This window comes from Cariama cristata, unplaced genomic scaffold (assembly GCF_000690535.1).
Source record: "Cariama cristata isolate BGI_N322 unplaced genomic scaffold, ASM69053v1 scaffold18290, whole genome shotgun sequence".
NCBI lineage: Eukaryota > Metazoa > Chordata > Aves > Cariamiformes > Cariamidae > Cariama > Cariama cristata.
In genome coordinates, this window is record NW_009595509.1 from 69,696 (window position 1) to 90,301 (window position 20,606).

At 39.4% G+C, this 20,606-nt stretch overlaps 1 protein-coding gene across 1 annotated transcript in view; it reads left to right on the plus strand.

Moving 5' to 3' along the window:
* The window catches only part of LOC104163546 (echinoderm microtubule-associated protein-like 4), a gene marked incomplete at its 3' end in the record, with an annotated part of 66,455 nt that extends 48,785 nt beyond the window's left edge, over positions 1–17,670 (plus strand). The window contains exons 13-20 of the mRNA XM_009702588.1: positions 765–916; positions 2,497–2,622; positions 2,730–2,861; positions 3,484–3,551; positions 10,218–10,306; positions 11,485–11,582; positions 16,218–16,305; positions 17,572–17,670. Coding sequence (XP_009700890.1) covers positions 765–916; positions 2,497–2,622; positions 2,730–2,861; positions 3,484–3,551; positions 10,218–10,306; positions 11,485–11,582; positions 16,218–16,305; positions 17,572–17,670 — 852 coding nt within the window. The remainder of the gene's footprint in view (positions 1–764; positions 917–2,496; positions 2,623–2,729; positions 2,862–3,483; positions 3,552–10,217; positions 10,307–11,484; positions 11,583–16,217; positions 16,306–17,571) is intronic.
* Positions 17,671–20,606: the final 2,936 nt, after the last annotated feature.

A 20,606-nucleotide genomic window follows, 5' to 3' on the forward strand; every position in this document is an offset into this window, starting at 1 on the left:
AGTCAGCAAAGTTAGGCTGAGTGTTTTCTGTGATTGCTATTTGAAAATATGCAAGTCTCAAAGCACCAGAATCTTGCTTTTTTAAAAATATACCTTCCTACAGCAGTTCTTTTGACGTGAAGGCCCGATTAGGATGCAAAGGGTTCCTTTGCTACCTTTGTGGTTTAATTTTCTCATATCTCTTTCATTCTTCCTAGTGTTTTCCTTTGGGTCGAGTGCTGTATTGATAGATGCCAAATGCTGGTTATACTATTTTGAAGTGTGGCAACATCCAGCATTAGATGTTAGGTTCGTGCACCCTGGAAACTTTGCTATAATTTGCTTTTTATTCCCATAAGACTATAGACAAGTCTTTGGGTTTCTTTTAATAAAATAACTGTAATTCTTTTCTAATAATGACTTGCTAAATATTTATTGACTCTAAAGGACGGTTTCTCTTGCATCTGGAAAAACTGTGTTCCCTTGGGTAGCAGAGAAATGAAAGCATTTTGCAAATAGTTGTTCTTGCCTTCACAAATTGTAGAACAATCAGTCTCAAAAAAGTTTCTATTCAGAAAGGCAGGCCCTTTGTTTTATCTTTTTATCCTGTAAGAAAACACTACCACCTTGTGTTTGCAATACTAATGCAATACTAATAGCCTTACAAATGTAATTATTTATTATACACTGTTACTTTATTCTTCTGCCAAAAGGCACAGGTTCTTGTAAACCCCAGGTGAAAAAAACAAGTAATGTTCTTTGTTGTGTTCTTTTTGTGTTTGTAGGAGTATATCAGATAAGCAGACAAATCAAAGCTCACGATGGCAGTGTGTTCACACTCTGTCAAATGAGGAATGGGATGCTGCTAACTGGAGGTGGGAAGGACCGAAAGATCATCCTGTGGGATCATGATTTGAATCCTGAAAGGGAAATTGAGGTAAGAAAGCAAGAGTGACAAGGAAATTTCCTTGGGCAAGGTACTGACTAGCAAGACAGAGCCCACCCCACTGTTTGGAGGATCAGTAGTTACCAACCAGAAGATACTCTGTCATCCTGTCTCTTTAAGTGTATGACAATGTTTTATTATAAAAGTGTTTACATTTTTGGTCTATAAGCCTATATGAGGCTTCAGTTCACCTATGTTTAAGTTGAACAGAAATTTTAAGGTTTTTCTTTCCTCCAAGCCCTTAGTTTCTTTTTTTTGTCCCTTTTTTGAGGATATTCTTTAGTATCACCTGTGTTTTTGTTAAGTTTGCTGATCTGGAGAAAGACGACGTTGCCAGGATTGGAGGGTTTAGTAGAATTTTTGACATAAGGCAAACAATTGGTAGGATACATATGGGTATTCTGTAAGAATTAATGATTAATAAGCTATTTTGAGGAACTTGTTTTAACTTTTATCCTAAAACAGGTGTTTAGTGAACATGTATGTCTTTATGATTTGGCTATATGGCAATGCTAGGTCAATGAGGATGAACTGGAAAAGAAATTGTACATTATAGATTTTAAAAATACTACACCCACCCACCCCCCACCCCCCTGACAATATGATGGCCTCTTGAAATAATGCATTCTTGTTAAACGGTTGTTCTAATAATGGTTTACTCCATTTACCTAGTGTTCATTTATTGCAGCATTTTTTCCTTAACACATATACTAAGTTCCATCTAGAGTTTGTTGTTGCCTTGAATCTAATATTGACCTTTAGAAAACGTTGCTGAGAGTAGGTAAGTGGTGACTATCATATACAACTCTTAGGCTTAAGTAACACGCTCTATTCCTATTAGTGTCTCTGTTTTCCTTTTGTTAATAGTGTTATGTTAAAGCTAATTTTTTATGTTGAGAAATATTACCAGCACCCTGACAGACAACTTTCTGAATTACTGCATTGATTTTTCTGTCTTGTGTGACTAATATTAGTGTATTTTCTAAAGATAAATCATTTAGAAAACCAAACAAACATGCACTGTAAAATAAAGCTGTTTATTGGAATGCAAGGGTGCAATAAACAAACTCAATAAAACTTGTAGTCATTGCTGACATAAGGCATATGAGCATTTACTTACAGCTAACCAGGAAACATTAAGAAAATCAGGAAGCATTTACTGTGTGCTGCAAGATTTTTCTTATTTTTCACAATGTGATTTGAAAAGTAAATGGTAACTGTGTATTATTCCTATCCTTGTAAGATGAGTTGTAAGGTTGTGGAGTGCATTTGTTTAGTCTATTTGACAATTAAAAATCCATGTAATTTAATTTGTAATTTCTTCTAGTAAGACTTATTAAAATGGCATAATTGTGATTGTTTTGGAGTGAATTCATCATGTATGCTTGTACTGAACAAATAAATGAGGTAGGTTTGGGTCAAATCCTGATCTACTGCATACATGGTTAGCTTGTTCCTTTTTACTGGGAGAGCTGCAGTTCTGGTACTGTCATTGTGCACTAATTGTGGCCTTCAAAAATAAGCGCCTGTCAAGATGCATGATGTAGTTTTACAGATGTTTCTTTTCCTAGGTTCCTGACCAGTATGGAACAATCAGAGCAGTAGCAGAAGGAAAAGGAGATCAATTTTTAGTGGGTACTTCACGAAACTTTGTTTTGCGGGGAACGTTTAATGATGGTTTCCTAGTAGAGGTACAGGTGAGCACGAATTTTTTTCAAACTATAACCCAAAAATGTAAAGGCTTTCCCTGCTGGTGAGGGTCTTTGTTTTATTCATTGTTAAATCATATGTGTTTTCTTTCCAGGGACATACAGATGAACTCTGGGGACTGGCATCCCATCCTTTCAAAGACTTATTTTTAACATGTGCCCAAGATAGGCAAGTTTGTATGTGGAACTCTGTGGACCACACACTGGAATGGACCAGACTGCTAGATGTATGTCGACCCTTTAATGTTAGAGATAAAGCTGGCAAATAGGAAAAAGGATTACTTTTCTGCAGCACCTTTGTCCCATCTGATTGCAAGAGAAGCAAAAATCCTGTAGTTATGACTTTAAAAACAGCTATTCAGAAGCTTTGATAAACTTAACCAGACTCATCAGACATTGTATAGACTGTAATCTGGTTGCCATTGTCTGATGCCATTCTGACAATCCAAGCTGAATAAAACTTGGTCCTTTGTTCTTGTTACAGTTTAACTTTTTCCCAATTATTCAGACAATCTGAAGAGGATATCATACAGTTCTGCAAGGTTTGGCTTTAGATGTCCTTCCTTACTGTCATTGTTCATTTCATATTTTAGCTAGTTCTGTCCTAATACCCAGGCAAAAGTATCTTATTACACAGAAATCTAGACTTTTTACTTTCAAGAAGGTCATGTAGTGCATGTCACTGATACATTAAAAGAAAATCTGCCTGAGGATTATAGGCATGCTGCTAACCGATTAGTTTTTCGTGTCAGTTCACCTCAGACTTTTAGGGTAGCTTTGGTATAAGGAGAGTTGTTTGACTGTAAGGAAGCGGGCGGGTGAGTGACGTGTCTGTGCCTCTCCATTCAGGAACCGGGGCACTGCGCTGACTTCCATCCCAGTGGAGCAGTGGTTGCAATAGGAACGCACTCGGGCAGGTAAAAACGCCTTTCGACTGAGCTGTGATGATTGAAAGTTTAAAGGAGACAGTTTGATACTACGCATCTTATCTATTGGAATTAATTTGCTTTTTATTCTTTTTGCTTGAGGTTATGTAGCCTAAAAAGCTTGAGGGAAGGTGGCAGATCTTTCTTACCTGGGTTAGATGAAGACAGAAGCATTATTTGACTGTTGTTAGGCTTGGTTTTTTAATGAAAGCCCAGATCTTGATTTTTTTTTTTTCTTTTTACTATTTTTTTGCAGGGATTTCCATGAGCACTCCTTATTGGCTTTACAAAGTGTCGTATGTTTCAATATTGTGTGTGTGTGTTACATTAGTTTATAAGACAGGTACAGTACAGATCTTTCTCTTTCCCAAATAAAACACACTTGCAAGCTTTTAAATTGACGTGGAGAGGCAAGTGAACAGGCTAGTATTTTGATTTTTGTTTAAGATAGAGTTCACCGTGGCACATTACTGCAATGAATTGCTATTGAACTGTTCATATTCTTGCTGAAATCATTGCATATTTGAAAGCTATCAAAACACAAGTTGAATCTTTTTAACTCAGGCTCCTTTCAGTGGTGGAAAAAATTTGTTTTAATTCATAGTTAAGCTCTGGCTTTGTATCATCTCCCAAGAAAGGAGTCTCATGCAGTGGATTTTTAGCAATTACCAATTAAAAGAAAAAACAGGATATTCATAGCATTAGAAAGGCGAGAGGAGCAGATATTAAATCTACTAGCATTTTCATTCTGTTTTTCAGTTATACCTCATGGTTGACAACTCAATGATAAAATAAGGCATAGTGCATGTAAGAAAACTGGGATTTTTTTTGTGTTTAATTCTCCCCCTGGAAATCTTTTTTATACCTAACCTCATGCCTAAAAACCATTTAAAGTTTGGTTTTCAGAAACTGCTGAGCATGTACAACATCCTTAAACTTTCCTGGAAAAATGAAATGTTAAATACTTTTTAGGGAGTTTCCTTCTCCAAGATGAAGACGCAATCTGCACTAAATTCATTAGGTATAATTTCAGGCTAGAGTCCTGGTTCGGCTATAACCTAGTTTAGCTAGAAAACCTAGTTTACCTTCCTAAGAAAAATCTTGCTGAGCTCTTGTATATTTGGTTTCCATGTTGTACCTTTACATTTTTCATCTCTTCCTAATTATATCATTAAATTGAACAAGTATTTCTGCCTTCATCAAACATAGCAGAAGATACTGGCCTCATAGTACTTGAAACAGGAAAAAGGGAAAAGAAGGTCAGGCTACATTTCTTAGAGTTATTAGACATTTTTAAAATTACATCAAAGCACAATCAAGACATATTGAATGGCTGAAGCATTCACTCTGTTGTTTGCTTTTGATTGACTCCCTTCCCCCCAAGCATTTAAAGTTACTTTTTGAGTTCAGCGCTTTTCAGTTTAAATTCTTGTTTTTAAAGTACTTGAGGCAACCAGTTTATACTGTGTTGGTTAAGTTTATGATGATAGCTGTGTGGTGGTTTGGTGTTTGTTTTTACCCTGTTCTTCTTGCAACTAAGCAGTTATATTTTCACCATTATATTTTATTTTGTTCTGAAATTGCATGATTAAATGAGGAGTTTGAGATATACAAATGAAACTGAATTGAAATAAGGCCTGGTAAGTGTACAAGTGGATGAGAAATAAATGGAGTTGTGAATCAAGATAAACAGACCAGTTTTAAATTTACTGCCTAACCAGCAGCATCACACGGTGCTTTCTGTGCCAGATAATCCAGTCCAAGGGAGTTACTTCCCAAGGAATGAGGGCTACATGATATATCTCAATTAATGTAGGAAAAAATAATCTTAGACCCATAACAAGTCATTTAATAGCTTGATTCATAGCCCAAAATGCTTAAAGCAAATACTAGAATCATAGAATGCTTTGGGTTGGAAGGGAGCTTTAAGGGTCATCTAGTGCAACCCCTCTGCAGTGGGCAGGGACATCTTTCACTAGATCAGGTTGCTCAGAGCCCCATCCAGCCTGGCCTTGAATTGTTCCAGGGATGGGGCATCTACCACCTCTCTGGGCAACCTGTTCCAGTGTTTCACCACCCTCATTGTGAAAAATTTTTCTTATGTCTGGTCTGAATCCACCTTTCTTTAGTTTAATACCATTACCCCTTGTCCTATCACAACAGGGCTTGCTAAAAAGTCCCTCCCCATCTTTCTTGTAAGCCCCCTTTAAGTACTGGAAGGCTGCTATAAGGTCTCCCCAGAGCCTTCTCTTCTCCGGGCTGAACAAGCCCAACTTTCTCAGCCTTTCCTCATAGGAGAGGTGTTCCATCCCTCTAATCATCTTCGTGGCCCTCCTCATACTAAATGAGTCTAATCTATTTAGGACTCAGTAAATCCAAACCTTGGATGTGTCTGTTGCCATTCTAGTGCTGCTCTGCTTCCAGTATGGAGGTCAGTAAGACAGACGTAGGGAATGAAGTATTAAGAAAGTTGGGTTTGATGGTTAAAATTCTGACATCTGAAGAAAACTGAATTTTCTACCTCTCTTCCCATTCTTATCTGTTGTTTCACAGCTGTGTGTTTATCAGGCCAACACATCATGGTTTTGGTGTGTTTTTCACATACCACTCCCCGTGATGAGTATTTTGGTATCATTTCCCTTTTTGGGCTGTCTGCAAATGGTCTGCTGCAGGTTTTGTTACCACTTCTTTAAATACCTGCTGTGCCTGATCATTAATTGTCTGAGATTAAGCCTGGTTTGGACAGAACTAATAACTTTTTGTGGATCCTGCAGTTCACTGGAAATGCACAGCTGGAACACTAAAAGGGCTGGCAATCAGAAATCCTACCAGAAAAGTGGGTTTTTCAAGGCACTATACAGATCCTTTTGCCATGCTGCCAGTGGTATTATTTGCACAGATGTAGACCTTTCTGTGACTAATCATGTAGAATATCTTGAGTGCTATGCATATGAGTACTCAAAAGCACTGCAGAAGAAAAAAAATTCTTACAAAAGCACTAACATTATTAAGAAAACTCAAGGCTGAAGGGCAAGACCAGCATAAGCCAGAGCCACAAGGAGGTAAATCAGTCAATAGGGCTATTGAGATTTATACCACTTGAGCATCTGTTGTGCTATTAAGATGAAGAAGCCTAAATATCCCAGGGAACCAATGTTGTAAGGTGGGTTGGTTTGTTCACTCTGATTAATGCCTTGCAGGTTCAACATTCAGTATTAACTAAACGTGGGAACTGCAAGTGTAAGTGCAAAAATACATTACTGCATTGGCATACCATTTCCCTGGTGATTTAATTCTACACTCACAGATGTGAGTTATCAGTAATAAATGTCTGTCATGGGTCAGAATTTCTTTTCCAAGAGAGTGTGGTTTAATGGGATTTGTTTCTAAAGGCATATATTTTTAGATGGGTTATAAGTATATTTTTTTAAAGCAGAGGAATGGGAAGACAAGAAACAGATGAAAATGGCAGAAGTTCTGTCTTGTTTATGTGAACTCACAAACAAGTTAAGTGTGTGATCTTCGGTAACAATTGGGAGAAAAATCAATAAAAATCAGAAAACATGAAAGAGCCACTATTTTACAGCTGGGATACTATTCATCCATTTATTTCATTCGATCTTACGGATCAGAAGTTCACTTGGCAGCCAAGCTTTGCATTTCACAGCCCTTAGGACTTTTTCAGGGTCAGCTGCCGTTTGCATGTTGCATGCCTTCATGTTGGAAGGAAGATCCTCTCCCGAAACACAGTCTCAACGTGGACCCCAGCTGTTTGTGAGAAGGGCCTGTGTGGGGCATGCCGATGAACTGCTGTAGCTGCTAGACTGGAGACACATTTCACGGAGACAGGCGCTGTTGCTGGCAAGTGCAGCGTTTGCCGTGGCATTGGGAGAGCTTGGAAGATTGAAGAGAGCATGTCTGATTACAGCTTGTGGAAGCATCAAGAAACAGCTGAACTAAATGTGACCTGTACTTTCTTTCTTAAATTATTATCAAATTTGTCACAGTGCACTGACTCTTTCCATGGTCAGCTAAGATTACTGCTAGTATCTCCTGTTTAGAAGAACTTTAGGAGAAGGACTGGTGTCACAAAATACTGCCTCCTAATGCTAAATGAAGTCCAGTGTGCACTCTTAAGAGCAGCAGCAGTTTTGCATTGTGTTTGATACCACACGATACCACCTCTGTGCTTTCCGTAAAATAAGGGAGTTTTGCATGTTTTTCCAGCTGCATTTTAGGCTTTGGCTGTTTTTCATTTTACATAATATTAACTGGAGGATTACTTGGTTCAGGTAGCAGCCTCAAAGGACCAACCTTTGAGTTTGCATCCAGAGGCATGTCCCTGCCCTTGCCCTGGTTGTGTATTTTGGGACAGGGCGGGCTCAGCCCTCCCCTTGGCTGTCTGGCAGAAGCACTGTGAAGCATGGTCACCTGCAGGCGGGCATGGGAAGGGGGCACCCATCCACTCTGTGGAAGAAGGCTGCTTTTGGTTGTTACTGTGCTGATCATCAGTTTTTATTTCCAGGCACCGCACATATGCTGCTCAGGATAAGCAGGCATCATGCTGTGTCGTCTTGCTAGATAAATAGAGGTTACAGTATAGTGCCTAAGTTTTCTGGTAAAGCAAAAGGTCTTCCTATCTCCTGTTTGTGTTTGTGCAGAAGAGGTGTGTTGCCCACCTGGGCTGAAGCAGTGAGGAGCCTCCACCCTGTGCTGGATTCAGGAAAACACAAAATAAGAATGAGACAGTGGGGCATTGGCTTTCAGACCAGCCTCTCATGTTGCTTGGAAACCAGATCACTTCAACTCAATGATGCCTCCATTCATGTTCTTCACACTTCTGTTGTCCCAGCAGGATGTACTTCTAGAGCAGTTTTGCTTTCATGATGGAGTTATTGTTTTTCTATGGTGGCAAAATGGCATAGGGACCCTTTCTCTTCCCACATGCTGAACCCTTTTGTGGTTTTGGTTGTTGGTTTTTTGGGGTGGTTTTTGGGTTTGTTTTGGTTTTATTTTTTAATTTATTTTGATTTGTTCTTTAATATGCATACCCCTGTCAGGGTTGTCATCCAGATAACATGTTAGTGAAGCATTTGGCAGGGCCAAAGGGGGTCATAGTTTGAACTAAATCACAGAATAGCAACTTGTAATTCCTAATGAATTCAGAGAACTTGCAAAAATTCAGTGTATAGATTGGACATCAAAAGTCTGCTTTCAGCAGAGAATTACAGCAGAGAAACTGAGCATGGTTTCTGCTGCTGTCCAGTGCAGATGTATTAGCTGTTTTCCACTGGTTCCATCTGTCCTGTACACAGATTATTCAGCAGTCCATGGCATGTGGGGCTGTTTTTTTTTTTGTGTATGTCGTTTAATCTGTTTCATGTGGTTCTCTAACCACAAGCTGGTTTTAAGCCATTGGGACCAGGCCACTTTCCAGATACCTAGCTGCTGGACACTGGATCAGCACGAGCTGGAATCTCATTTCCATCATAGAAAGAAGCGAAGTGCACTGTTGCTCCTCCAGTTTATTTTAGGTTTTATAAGTTTGTTACGGAATAAATGGTCCTAGCTTTAGCAGTGTTCCACTGAGTTCACTATGAGACAGAATTGCCTTTCTCGTTTCCACAGTGTGTGAACTCACTGTTTGCCACTAGGGATGAAAACCTGGCTGTGGCATATGCAGGCAGTTGTGAGATCAGAAGTTTGGAGCAAAGAAATTAAATTTTGAGTACAGCTTTAATGTATTTAGCCATGTCGACATCTTCCATTTTCATGATATATATGTATGTACATACATTTTTATTAAATTTTCACTGTCTTTGTGTTGCTAATGTTTGCTTTACTTAGGAGTTAAGTGGACATCAGAACCATTGTGAAATGCTCAGGTTCTGTTGATCTTGCCTGTCTTGCTGTCAGTGGCCGTTTTGGTGTATGGGCCACCGACACACAGGCTTTTCTGAGCTTTTTGCATGTGCCCCATAACTAGTACTGCAGGTTAAAAGTTATTGTTAAATAATAAAAAAATGCAATTAAATTCCTTAGTATAAATTATCCAAGCAGGAAATACAAAGAAAATTGCTAGATTATAAACAATCAAATTTCACTAAATTATTATTCCTTATTACTTTGATAAAATTATTCATAGAAATGGAAAGGACTGAGGGGAAAACACCAAATTAAAATAGTTTGTGTTTAAAATGAGCATGGAAATGTTTTTCACTCCCTCCTCCTACTTCTGTTTCTATCTTTTTTTAACTTTGCTTCATACAAATTGAAAAATCAGTTTTTATATCAAAACTGTTCTTCAAAATGAGGAAGTAGTAGTAGATTAAAATTCAGCTGTAGCCATAAGGCTTCAGGATGATAAGGTGCAGTCATGTTAGCTATCTGGTGGCATGTTTATCATCCAGTAGACATTTTGGTGACTACTACAGTGTTTAAGGGAGGAGGAAAAAAAAATGGGCTGTATTTAGAATCTTGTATATATTCTTCACTGAAACTTTGTGAACCAGAAGAGCGTTCCATTAAAAACAGATGTTTGCTGTGCTGCCCTTGAGGGGCTAGCATGAGAAGATGAAGGCAGGCAATGATTATTGCTCTTTTGCTTGCTTTTTTGTTTAGTGGAAGTGATACTCATTGGAATTCTTCTTTCTCTAGGTGGTTTGTTTTGGATGCAGAAACGAGGGATCTGGTTTCAATACACACTGATGGCAATGAACAGCTTTCAGTGATGCGCTACTCAGTAGGTAGGCAGACTTGTACATTCCGAGTAACACTGATAAATGAGGTATCTGTTCTGTTAAATGGTGTTAAACTACTCTGCAGCAATAGAAAAGGCAGAGCTTTGAAAAAAAATCATTTTAGATGCTTAATATATAACTGAATACTTGCTTACAGATTTGTTTGTGTATGCTGAATCTTGGAGTTTTGTAACTGCAAACGTTACAGTCGCCTTTCCCAGCCCTCACGTTGAATTGTGCTGTTATAATAAACGTTAGCTTTGCTTACAGAAAAATTAAAAGTTCTTAACTAAATAGTTGACAGGTTAACAGAAAAGTCTGTAAAAAGCTTAGTATTTCAGTGATATTTTAATATACTTCTTAGTTAATTTTCAAGCTTATTAATACAAAATCATAGAACTAAGTTAAAGTCTGTCTGAAACTCAGAGCTGTTTGTTAAGTATTTGCTATGGAATTACATGGAGTCCCAGCCAGTATTGAGTCTCCTCTTCAGACATGACACGAGAGATCATCGGAGGCCGACTCCTCTGTTAACTGGATGGAAGAACACTCTCATAAATCTGTTTCTTGTGTGGTTTTGGATAACATGCCATGTCGGTGGGCAATTTGTTCCTCTGCTGCTGCCACAACTGCCAAGCGCAGGAATTTATTTTAAAGCATGATGTTCATTGACACTAGAGGTGTTTGATTGTGATTCAAGGCAACTCTTTTTTGTGTACTTTTTTTTTAATAGAGACAACACAGGTTAGAAAACTGCTTATAATGTTTGAATGCTCCACTTCTTCTTTAGACATTATTTAGTGCTCATTTATATGCAATCCACGTGTCCAAAGCTAAGCTAACCATAAAGTAAATACTGTTCTGCATTTTTTGTGATGCAGAAAACTCAAGCCTGCCTGCTGTCGACAATTGCCAGAAATCCAGTGCAATCTGCGGATTTATACCCTGTCCATTGGACACTTACTTAAAAAAAAGCAGAAGTGAAAGAACTTGCTCACAGACCATACCCACAAAGTAAACAGATACTGACTGGCAAACAACATAATGTAAACAGTTATGTATCCTTAAATACAGTTTGTAAGCAGTAGTTTAATTGAGACTATTGTCTTAGTGAAAAATCTGAAATCATTAAAATTTGGAAAACAAACATTCTGTTAATTTATATCAAATATTTTGTGTTGTAGATGGCACCTTACTTGCAGTTGGATCCCATGACAACTTTATTTACCTCTACGTAGTAACTGAAAATGGAAGAAAGTATAGCAGATATGGAAAATGCACTGTAAGTTTTGGAGCAAATATAATCAGCAGTTCTTGCATTTTGATGTTATACATACTCTTCAGATGTTAAGCAGTTGAACATTTTCTGGGTCGATGCTTTTTCGGTTTTGGTTATACATTTTATGGGGTTTTTTTTCAGCATTTGATTTTAAACTTCAGTCTGACGGGTACTGCAACCGTTAGGTGAACACTTTTGTATCGAATATGACTAATTTCTCAGACTATTAACCTTTTTTTTTTTAAAGTGGGAAATTAGCAGTAAGATGAAGAAATGCCTTGTACCTTTATGCTGAAACTTTCAGGGAAAATATTACACTTGTTTAGGGGTATTTCCGCCCTCTTGGTAAAGTATTCCTTGGACCAACATAATATTAAATGGTGGAATTTCATTAGAATATGTAATTTGGGATATTGCAATTTGCGCTATTTTCAACTGTAATTGTTACTACAAAATTTGGAATTGGAGGATATGTTAACAATTTATTTCTGGCTCAGGGTAAATAAATCTAAGTCTAGCACAAGTACTGGAGTTTATATTAGTCCTTACGCTTACATGAGGTTGTCGCAGTGCTAAAAAAGACATAGATTTTTTTTCCCCCAAAGTATTCAGTTATCTAACATCCTGGCCTTAAGTTCAGCTGTCTCTTTAGGTTAGTGGGAATAGTTATGTAAAGAACATCTGAACCTTAATGGGATTTGCAAATGGTATCATAAGAATAGGTTCACATTTGAAATGTGAAATGTTTTTAAGGAATACATCCCCTGCTCAAAACATTTTTCATGTTTGTCACCAATTGCATTTCTTTAGTTTTAAAAGTAAGAGAACTTCTCAAGCTACTTTGTTAATTTGAAAACGGGAGGTAAGGGAACCATAAGGCTTAATTGGGGGGGGCTTATTTCTAAGATTTTTTTGTTACTTTTTTCTGCAACCTGTGATGCAAGACTTGCAGTAGAAACTGCTAGTTAGAGGGAAACGAACAGGCATTAATCAGCCCTTTAGTGCCATGTATGGTGTCTTTGAGAGATTTCTACCCACCATTTGGCTGAGGACGCCCCGTGCTGCTAGAGCGTGGGGGTCCAGAGCAGCCTGTGTCCAGCTGCTGTCAGGGGCACGGGGCTGCCAGGGTTGGTCAGCAGCACTGGGTTTGCCCCATCCCTGCGGTGTGCAAGCTGGCAAGGAGGGCTCAGCGCTGGCACGGGATGCAGCTGAGAGGGAAGGCTGTTGGGTGTGCTGGGGACTCTTCAATGGCAGGGTGGTGGTGCGGCGTGAGCCAGGGCATCCTGCAGCCCCTGAGCAGGGTGGTGATGGGGTTAGCCGCTAGCAGAACAGGCGTGAGATGAGAAATCAGATCTGCAGCCTTCCCAGGGAGCTCAGGCAGTGGGGAAAGGGCTGAGCCTACGGGGAGGTCAGACTGGGGAACCAGTGGGGACAGCAGCAGATGGCTGCACCTCAGTATAGCATTTCACCCCATCACTTATTTTTTTAACCATAAAAGATAAATTCACTCAGAGACAGCTAATATTACCATATGTAATATTTAGCTTGCTATGTACTTCAGACGTCTGTGAGCTCTTTGAAGATGTATGAGATCATGTATATCTGTATATCATATGTATTAGGTATCAGGAGAGAGCATAGTGTAATTTAAACCAGCATCTGTATGTCTGTCCCTCTGCCTTGGCAGGAATGGAGTTTGTAAAAAAAAAAAAAAAAAAATTGGGAATGGAGAAATGAGCATTGGTATACTCAGGCCAAAGTGTTGAGACTTCAAAGCAGCTTTCTGTTAACCATTCTTTTCAGTCTGAGTGACTGTGTGTAGAAGCCAAAATTAGCAACCTGGTTTATGGTGGGGCTGAGCTCCTCTGACCCTTCCAGCTTATGAGAAGGAAGCAGCATGTTAGCTGACCAGAGCGCACTGCGAGGCTGCTGATCTGGTTTCACGCGCTCTACAGCCTGCCAGCCTGCTGGCGGGCCGATACCGCACGCTGGCGGGCCAATACCAGCTTGATGCTAAGCAGGGAGACAGGCAGGCATGCTCAGGACCTGGAGCGCTCCTGGCCGGTGCTTGGCGCTTGGCGTTGGCACTGCATCCTTCTGGCATTCTTCTGTCATTCAGTAGCCTCGTGGGTGACCTTCGAGTAGTATGACTCAGTCCTCCTGGTAGTCAACTTCTGGTTGTTTCTTCCAACTTGAATGCATTATTTGAATACTTTCAGAAGGATTTATCTACTGAACCAGCATCAGCTTGTGCATAAGGGCTGTATGCCCACTGTTACATTTAAATCCCCTTTCAGTCACAACCAGGCTTTCTGCGGCTGCCAGAGACGCAAGTCTCTGACCAGTGAGCATGTTTCCACAGTGAGGGATCGTGTTGGTTGTGATCAGAAAGAATTTCAGATGAGCTGAAACAACCGTTTCAACTAGTGCAACTGTTTTTTGAGGGCTCCAGCTATGCAGACAGCGATGTGAAGGTATGGGCTGGGGTAGGAACTTCCAGCATGTCAGCAACTCCAGAGTAGCTGGCCCTGTCTCTGCCTTACATCAGGGATATCTGTTAGCAAAGGAGAAGCAAGTGCCGTGCATTTACCAAGAGGGCTGTGGGTGAAAGGCACATGGGCAACCACGCTGAAGTATTTGATACACTGGACTTAACCTGAAATAACTAGTGTGCCTATCCTAAAGGCTGTGGGCATTTCGACCCTTGCACCACTTAAGTCTGAAACAGATAAACACTGCCAATGAAGGAGAGGGTTTCCATTTAGTCAGATAGCTTTATTAGCCAGTGCTAATATAAGCAGTTATGTTCATTGTATATAAAGGTACAGAAAAGGAAAGAGTAAAATGTTCCCTTATCAGTGGGCAACTACCACAGAAAGATTTTAATAGAAAATGAGATTGCACTATTGAAAATATTACAACAACATTATGTTCCAGTTCTTCGTTTGGTGATCACTTGCCTAAAGGGATTTTGCAGCGTGGAACCCCCTGGCCAATTCCTTTGTTCCCTCTCCCACCGCCCCCAGGAATTTTAACAGCTGCCAAATGTCTGGCAGGATTTAGTAGATGACTGACCAATTCTTTTCCATGTTGGAGTTTGCCTGCAAATTTGAAGACTTGGAAAATAACGGGGGGGGAAATAAAAAAAAAATCCTTGCCAATTGTACTTTTTTTACTCAAAATACCAAGTTTGAATGTCAATATCATGTATTCCACCCATGACTGCAGAGCAGTTATGTCAATACACAGTTCCTGTGCCTGAGGCAGAGATGAGTTCATAAGTAAACAAATCTTAAAGGCTAGCTTTTCTCCTAAATGTTTTTGCAGTCTCTCTCACAGGACCTGAGGACAGGGAGACAGACACGGGTGTATTTCTGCGTGTATTTCTGGAAGCAATCAGCATCTCGTTAGAGTTCTCTGTAGGGGAAGTTGGCATGGTGGGTGGTGCGGCAGCCAGCGCGGTCCTCCAGCGTGGCCCTGGCACAGCGGGTGCAGATGGGGCCAAGAGACCTTGCCCATGCGGAGGGCCGAGGGACACCATCTTCATAATGCTGACTGAGAGAGGGAGGTGAACTCGCATCTGTCAGTCAAGAAAGTGGCATTTTGTTGCCTGGCAGAATGACTAGGAAGGGAAGAAAATGGGTAGTCTTACAAGGGGAACAGGAGCAGTAAGAAGAAATGGAAGGGTGAAGGAAGAAGAGTATGGCATGGACATCACTTTTATTTATTTCCTACCCTTTCCTCTACAGAGAAATTTATTCCTACCTTATACAAATTTGTGGCTTCTCTGGAGCTTCTTACAGCTTAATTATTACTATTACTGTTATTACTACCAACAAAAAGTTCATGCAGAGGAAAAATATTTGACCAGCTGTGTTTATCTTCTCCCTCAAAAACAAAGATGGGTGTTTAGCTCTCAGTGTGCTCTTGATGGTGATAACTAAGCAATTAGGCCAAAGTGTTTTGATTCTTACATAGATGACCCTGTGCCTATAGGGAAGACTCCTTTCGAAGATGGCACTAGCATACATGCAGTGTAAGAAGTACAGAAGAAACTTTCAAAAAGCTTATGAGGATGTTCTTGTAACACTAGTCCTTGATCTTGTAGTTTTACATGGTGGCTGTTAACTGAGGTATCCTAAGGTTTTAAGATGAGCAACGGTTATTTGAATGTGCGTGCATTTAATGGAAATTATTTTGAATGGATAGAGAAATAAGAGTCGTATGTGTCACGTTTTGTTTGGGATCTAAAAATGATGCTGTGCAACTTACTTGCCTTTCTCAATTAGTAGCAATGTATAATTTCTTAATTTGAGAACAAACGTGAGTTCATCCATATTTTAGCAATGTATGTTCTAGGAGTAAATCATTCTGGAGTCGGAGAGAGACACAGTTTACAAGTGAAGAATCCACCATGCAGTGGGAGAGGCACGATGCCCAGCCTGCATTTGTTTAACTGTTAGCGAGTGTGGCACTGGAGTAAAGAGCCTTTAAAGGAGCACAAGTGTACTGCGGCAGACCTGGGGTGGGTGGGGAGGTGTTTTTTTGCTGTTAGCTGTCCCATCTGTGGGTGCAACTTCTGCTTCTGTTTGAATTAAACTAAGTGTTTCACATTGGTGTTACTGCATTCTTCTCCAGGGACATTCCAGCTATATTACACACCTTGACTGGTCCCCGGACAACAAGTATATAATGTCAAACTCAGGAGACTATGAAATACTATACTGTAAGTATGAAATGAAATACACTGGAAACAGAAGTATGTATTAGCTGTCAGAATATTTAGAAGAGTGTATTTGATCAGGACTGTACAAAATGCTTACTGACAAAGGAACCAATTTGAACTTCTGTAACCTGATATCTTGATGTTATTCAGAGCTGTGTATTACCTAATAGCAATGCCAAATATAGCTTACTTCTTTACAAGGTCATAAATCAGTTTAACAGCATAGATTTTACAGAACAAGTGGCACTACGTTTTGATGTTGGCCAAAAGTTCTGTATATTGAAAATAATATATACAGTTGTCTAATTAGTGTCAACAATACCAGTTATTTTGGGGAAATAAAATCAGTAGGTCTGTGCCACTGTTTTGTTCCAGGGTTTCTTTTTTTAAACTTTTATCTTGGCCGATGGCATTGAAAACTAAGCAAAGCAGTAATACTACTTTAATGACTTAGTGATAATAATGTTTTTGTGTTATTTAATATATGAAAATACAAATTTAAATTATAGTGGTTATGTCAAAAGTTCAACTTGCGTAGTGCGTATCAGTCTGTTTTTAAATTGGTTCTTGTATTCTTGTCTTTTTGTGGCTTTAACTAGATCCAGGATGATTGTAGTTCTGTTCCTGTTCAGGCAAGAAGAGCCAGCAGTTTAAGTATCTGTCACCTTAACATGTTCTTTCTGCCTGTCACAGCTTAGGTTTCAAATCTGGATAGTACAATATCTCAATCTACCAAAAGGAAGTGTTCGTGCTTATAATTGCCTGTATAGGGAAGCAAAGACCTGTGTGTGACTCGTCAGTACTGGGCTGATGTATTGAAAGGTGGACAATCTTTTCTTTCCTAGTTAGAAGTTGAAAAGCAGCCTAAGGCTAATCTGGCAGTAGTTGCTCACTGTTTTAAAAGCAGAGCTTCCTGAATGATTGATTGAATTTTAGCACATCAATGGAGCTGGTAGGAAGGAGAAATTATTCTATTACAGATTCTATTAAAGCATTTTGTAGAGTAGCTAGCAGGGGACCTAAGCTGCAGGGAAGTGTTTTTGAGGTATACTGATCTGAAGAGGGAAATGAGAAGTAAATGTGACTCTTAAATACCAAGTGAAGCTTCAAGTATCTGGAATTTGATAAAGGTACTGCTCTGTCTGCCTCTACAATGTAATTCCAAATTGGTTTTAAGATGCATTTATTTGCTGTCTTAGCGCCTTCAAAGAACACTTACGTAAATATAATTTTGTATGGCATAACTGATCATTCGCTTTTTTACAGGGGACATTCCAAGTGGCTGTAAGCTAATCAGGAATCGTTCTGACTGTAAGGATATAGATTGGACTACATACACTTGTGTGCTAGGCTTCCAGGTGTTTGGTAAGCACAACTTAACTTGCTTTTAAGCTGTTCACACTGTGCTTTTGTGTTTTCTTTTGCTTCAATTTGTCATTAGAAATATGCTGTTAATGATTATTGAGAATGGTGTTAAGATCAGATACCTGCCTCTGTTCTTCATGTTGTTGGAAACGTCAAAAGCAGGTAGATCAGCAAATTCTTTAGAGGTGAGGGTTAGGTGTACAAATCTTTTCTTCACAGCCACTAGGAGTTCAACTTTGAATATCAGTTTATATGCAAGGTAGAAGAAATCGTTAAATATGAGTGCTTTGTGGAGCTTCTGACACCTATCATGCATATTTTAGGACTGTCATGTGCTTAATGAGCAAGTAGTGTTAAAGGATTGCCATTGATGTGCGGGCTAACACTGACACTTGTGTGGCATATTCATTGGGTGGAGGGCATTTGGTGCTTTATAACCAAGCTTGATTTCCTTTCTGGATACCAAAGATCTGAGGCAGAGCAGGAAAAAAAAGGGGTCAGAGAAGGAAGCTGACTGGTTGATGAACTGCATAAATATTTTAGAGTTGTTTGGAGCTTGAGGTAGGTAGCAGAAATAAACAGGAGCATGCTGTTTCTGCAGCTGAATACTGTTGCTTATTGATAGTTTGAAAATACTGGCTCCCATTAGCCTGTGAACTGTGAACCGGATTGTGTACGTGTTTGTTTTTATTCCATCTGTCTGCGTGAAGTAGAGAGTGGAAGGCTGTTTCTTCCTGATGCACTGTGCATGTAAGCCTAGGCTGACAAGGAATTGGTCCACAGCAGTCATTTCCTCACTATCTTTGCTACTGTGACTGAAATAATAGTGCAACACAAATGCCTTATTTTAAAATGGAGTATCAGAAGATTCAGGAGACGGTAGAGAAAGTGGAAAGCAAAACTCTGTTTGATGTTAGTATGACTTCTTTCCCCAGGAGGAATGAAAACACTTTGTAAGGACTGGATATTCCTTCTAGAATAGCCTTGGAGCTGAAGCCATTTTACAGTTTATGCAGAGTACTTAAATCTACCAGAAACGTGGAAGTAGCAGACAGTGGCTCTGTTGCTACTGAACTTTTACCACTACATTTGGTGGTAGAGCAGACAGAATAAGGGGAGCAGCTCTCTGAATCCCAGCACTTTCCCAGAAGTGTCCTTTATTCCTGACCTAAGGAGATGAGGTATGGGAGTGCAGAAAGTGTTTGGTTTAACATCTAGACCATTGGCTTTGTCTCTTTAACAGCTGTCGGATAGAAGCTACTGGTGATTGGGGCCAGGCTAGAGATGAGCAGCTCCCATAACCACTGTTTGGAGAAGCCTTTTTACTTTTTGTTTTTAAAAGTGGATAAGTCTGCTGATCCTGTCTGCATTCCCGTTTGGATTAATACAAACTTTAACCACTCTGGATTAAGTTTAATTAGTCTCAACTGCTCTCAAAGTCTTCAGTGTTCCAGAGGACCTGGGAGTGAAGCAGATAAAGCAGATAATGTGATGTTATTCTGGGGCAGAACAGAGTATATTTAAATTTCCTAGCCAAGATTCATCATGCCTTAATTTTATGTTGTCTGGTAGTCTGACACCCTTTGCAGAATCTTAAAATTATGGCTCGATCTCAGACAAAGGCAAGTATTTTCCCATTAAATCAGACAGTACAGCTAAGCCAACCTAGCAGGTATTGCTGCCCAAAGGAGAAGTCTGGCTTTGACCCGAGGTCAGCTGGCTCAGGGATCCAAACAGCCAGGGGCTGCTCACTTTGATGTTCAAGAGAGGGGGTTAAGTTTATGGGATTTGGGCTTTCGGGGTATGTGTTTTACAAATTTAGCTCTGTGAATAGTGTGTCCGTAGGCATTGCATTGTTGTCAGCAGAAGAAAGAGGATGGAAGTGCATGGTTCGGATGAGAATAGCATCGCTCCTTTTTGGCAGTTGATATTACTGTATTGGCTCAGCAGTATCCTCAGCCTGCACCCCGAGCACTTGAAGTCACTCTCCCGTTTACTGTACATTTCCCACACCTTCATCTGAGCAGATTCTTTCAAGAGGCTTACTGCTGGCTAGCAGAATTTATTAAAATTGAAGTACTGCTGATGTACCTAATAACAAAGTCCGATTATTTTGTATTTTTTTGTTATTTTTACAGTAATTAAGAACTAAGAACTTCGTCATATTAATGTCTTGGTTTTTTCCATGTTTGCCTGATGCATTGAAAGCAAATCCTGCTGTCTTATGACAAAGGGTTGTCTTACCTTTAGAGCTGCTAAAGGAATTTGTGAACACAAAAGATGTTTAATGAGAGATGCAATCTTGAATATTAGTCTTTTTAATTTTAAATTAAAAAGAAGAGGAAATAGCATCGCTCTTTGGCACAGTCTGCCTAAGGTGGTAGCTGAAACTTCAAGAAACTGATTTGAAGTTCCTTGATTACTCCCAGCTGATGACAGTGTTTTATATGTAGAATGCAGGAGAAAGCTCATTCATTTTAAGCTACTTGAAAATTCTTAAATAGTACATATTTTTCAGATTGATTTTATTGATGTGAGAGCACTAAAAGGTTTCTGAAATGCTACTTTCCATAGCATTTCCTGTCTTTATTTAAGAAATTACCTAAGGCATAGCTTATTGGCATTATAACAAGCTCAACAAGCTGCCTTTGTTATTCTTCAGAGAAAATAAAGTTCTTACTCCACCCACTGAAGAAGGGAAAAAAACAGCTTTAAATTTAAACACTTTTTGCCATTTTGCCTAAAACCAAGAAGAGATAGCTTTGAAAAAGCAAAGGCAATTCTAAGTCAGTGTTTTCTGCTGTATAAAATAGTAGGCAGCACATGTGTTTTACTTTACCAAAGTCAGTGACCGTAAGGGAGGAAAAAGATATTTTCATATCCGATAATGAACATCCCTCTCAGTCAAACAGACACACAGTTGTTGGTTGAGTCTT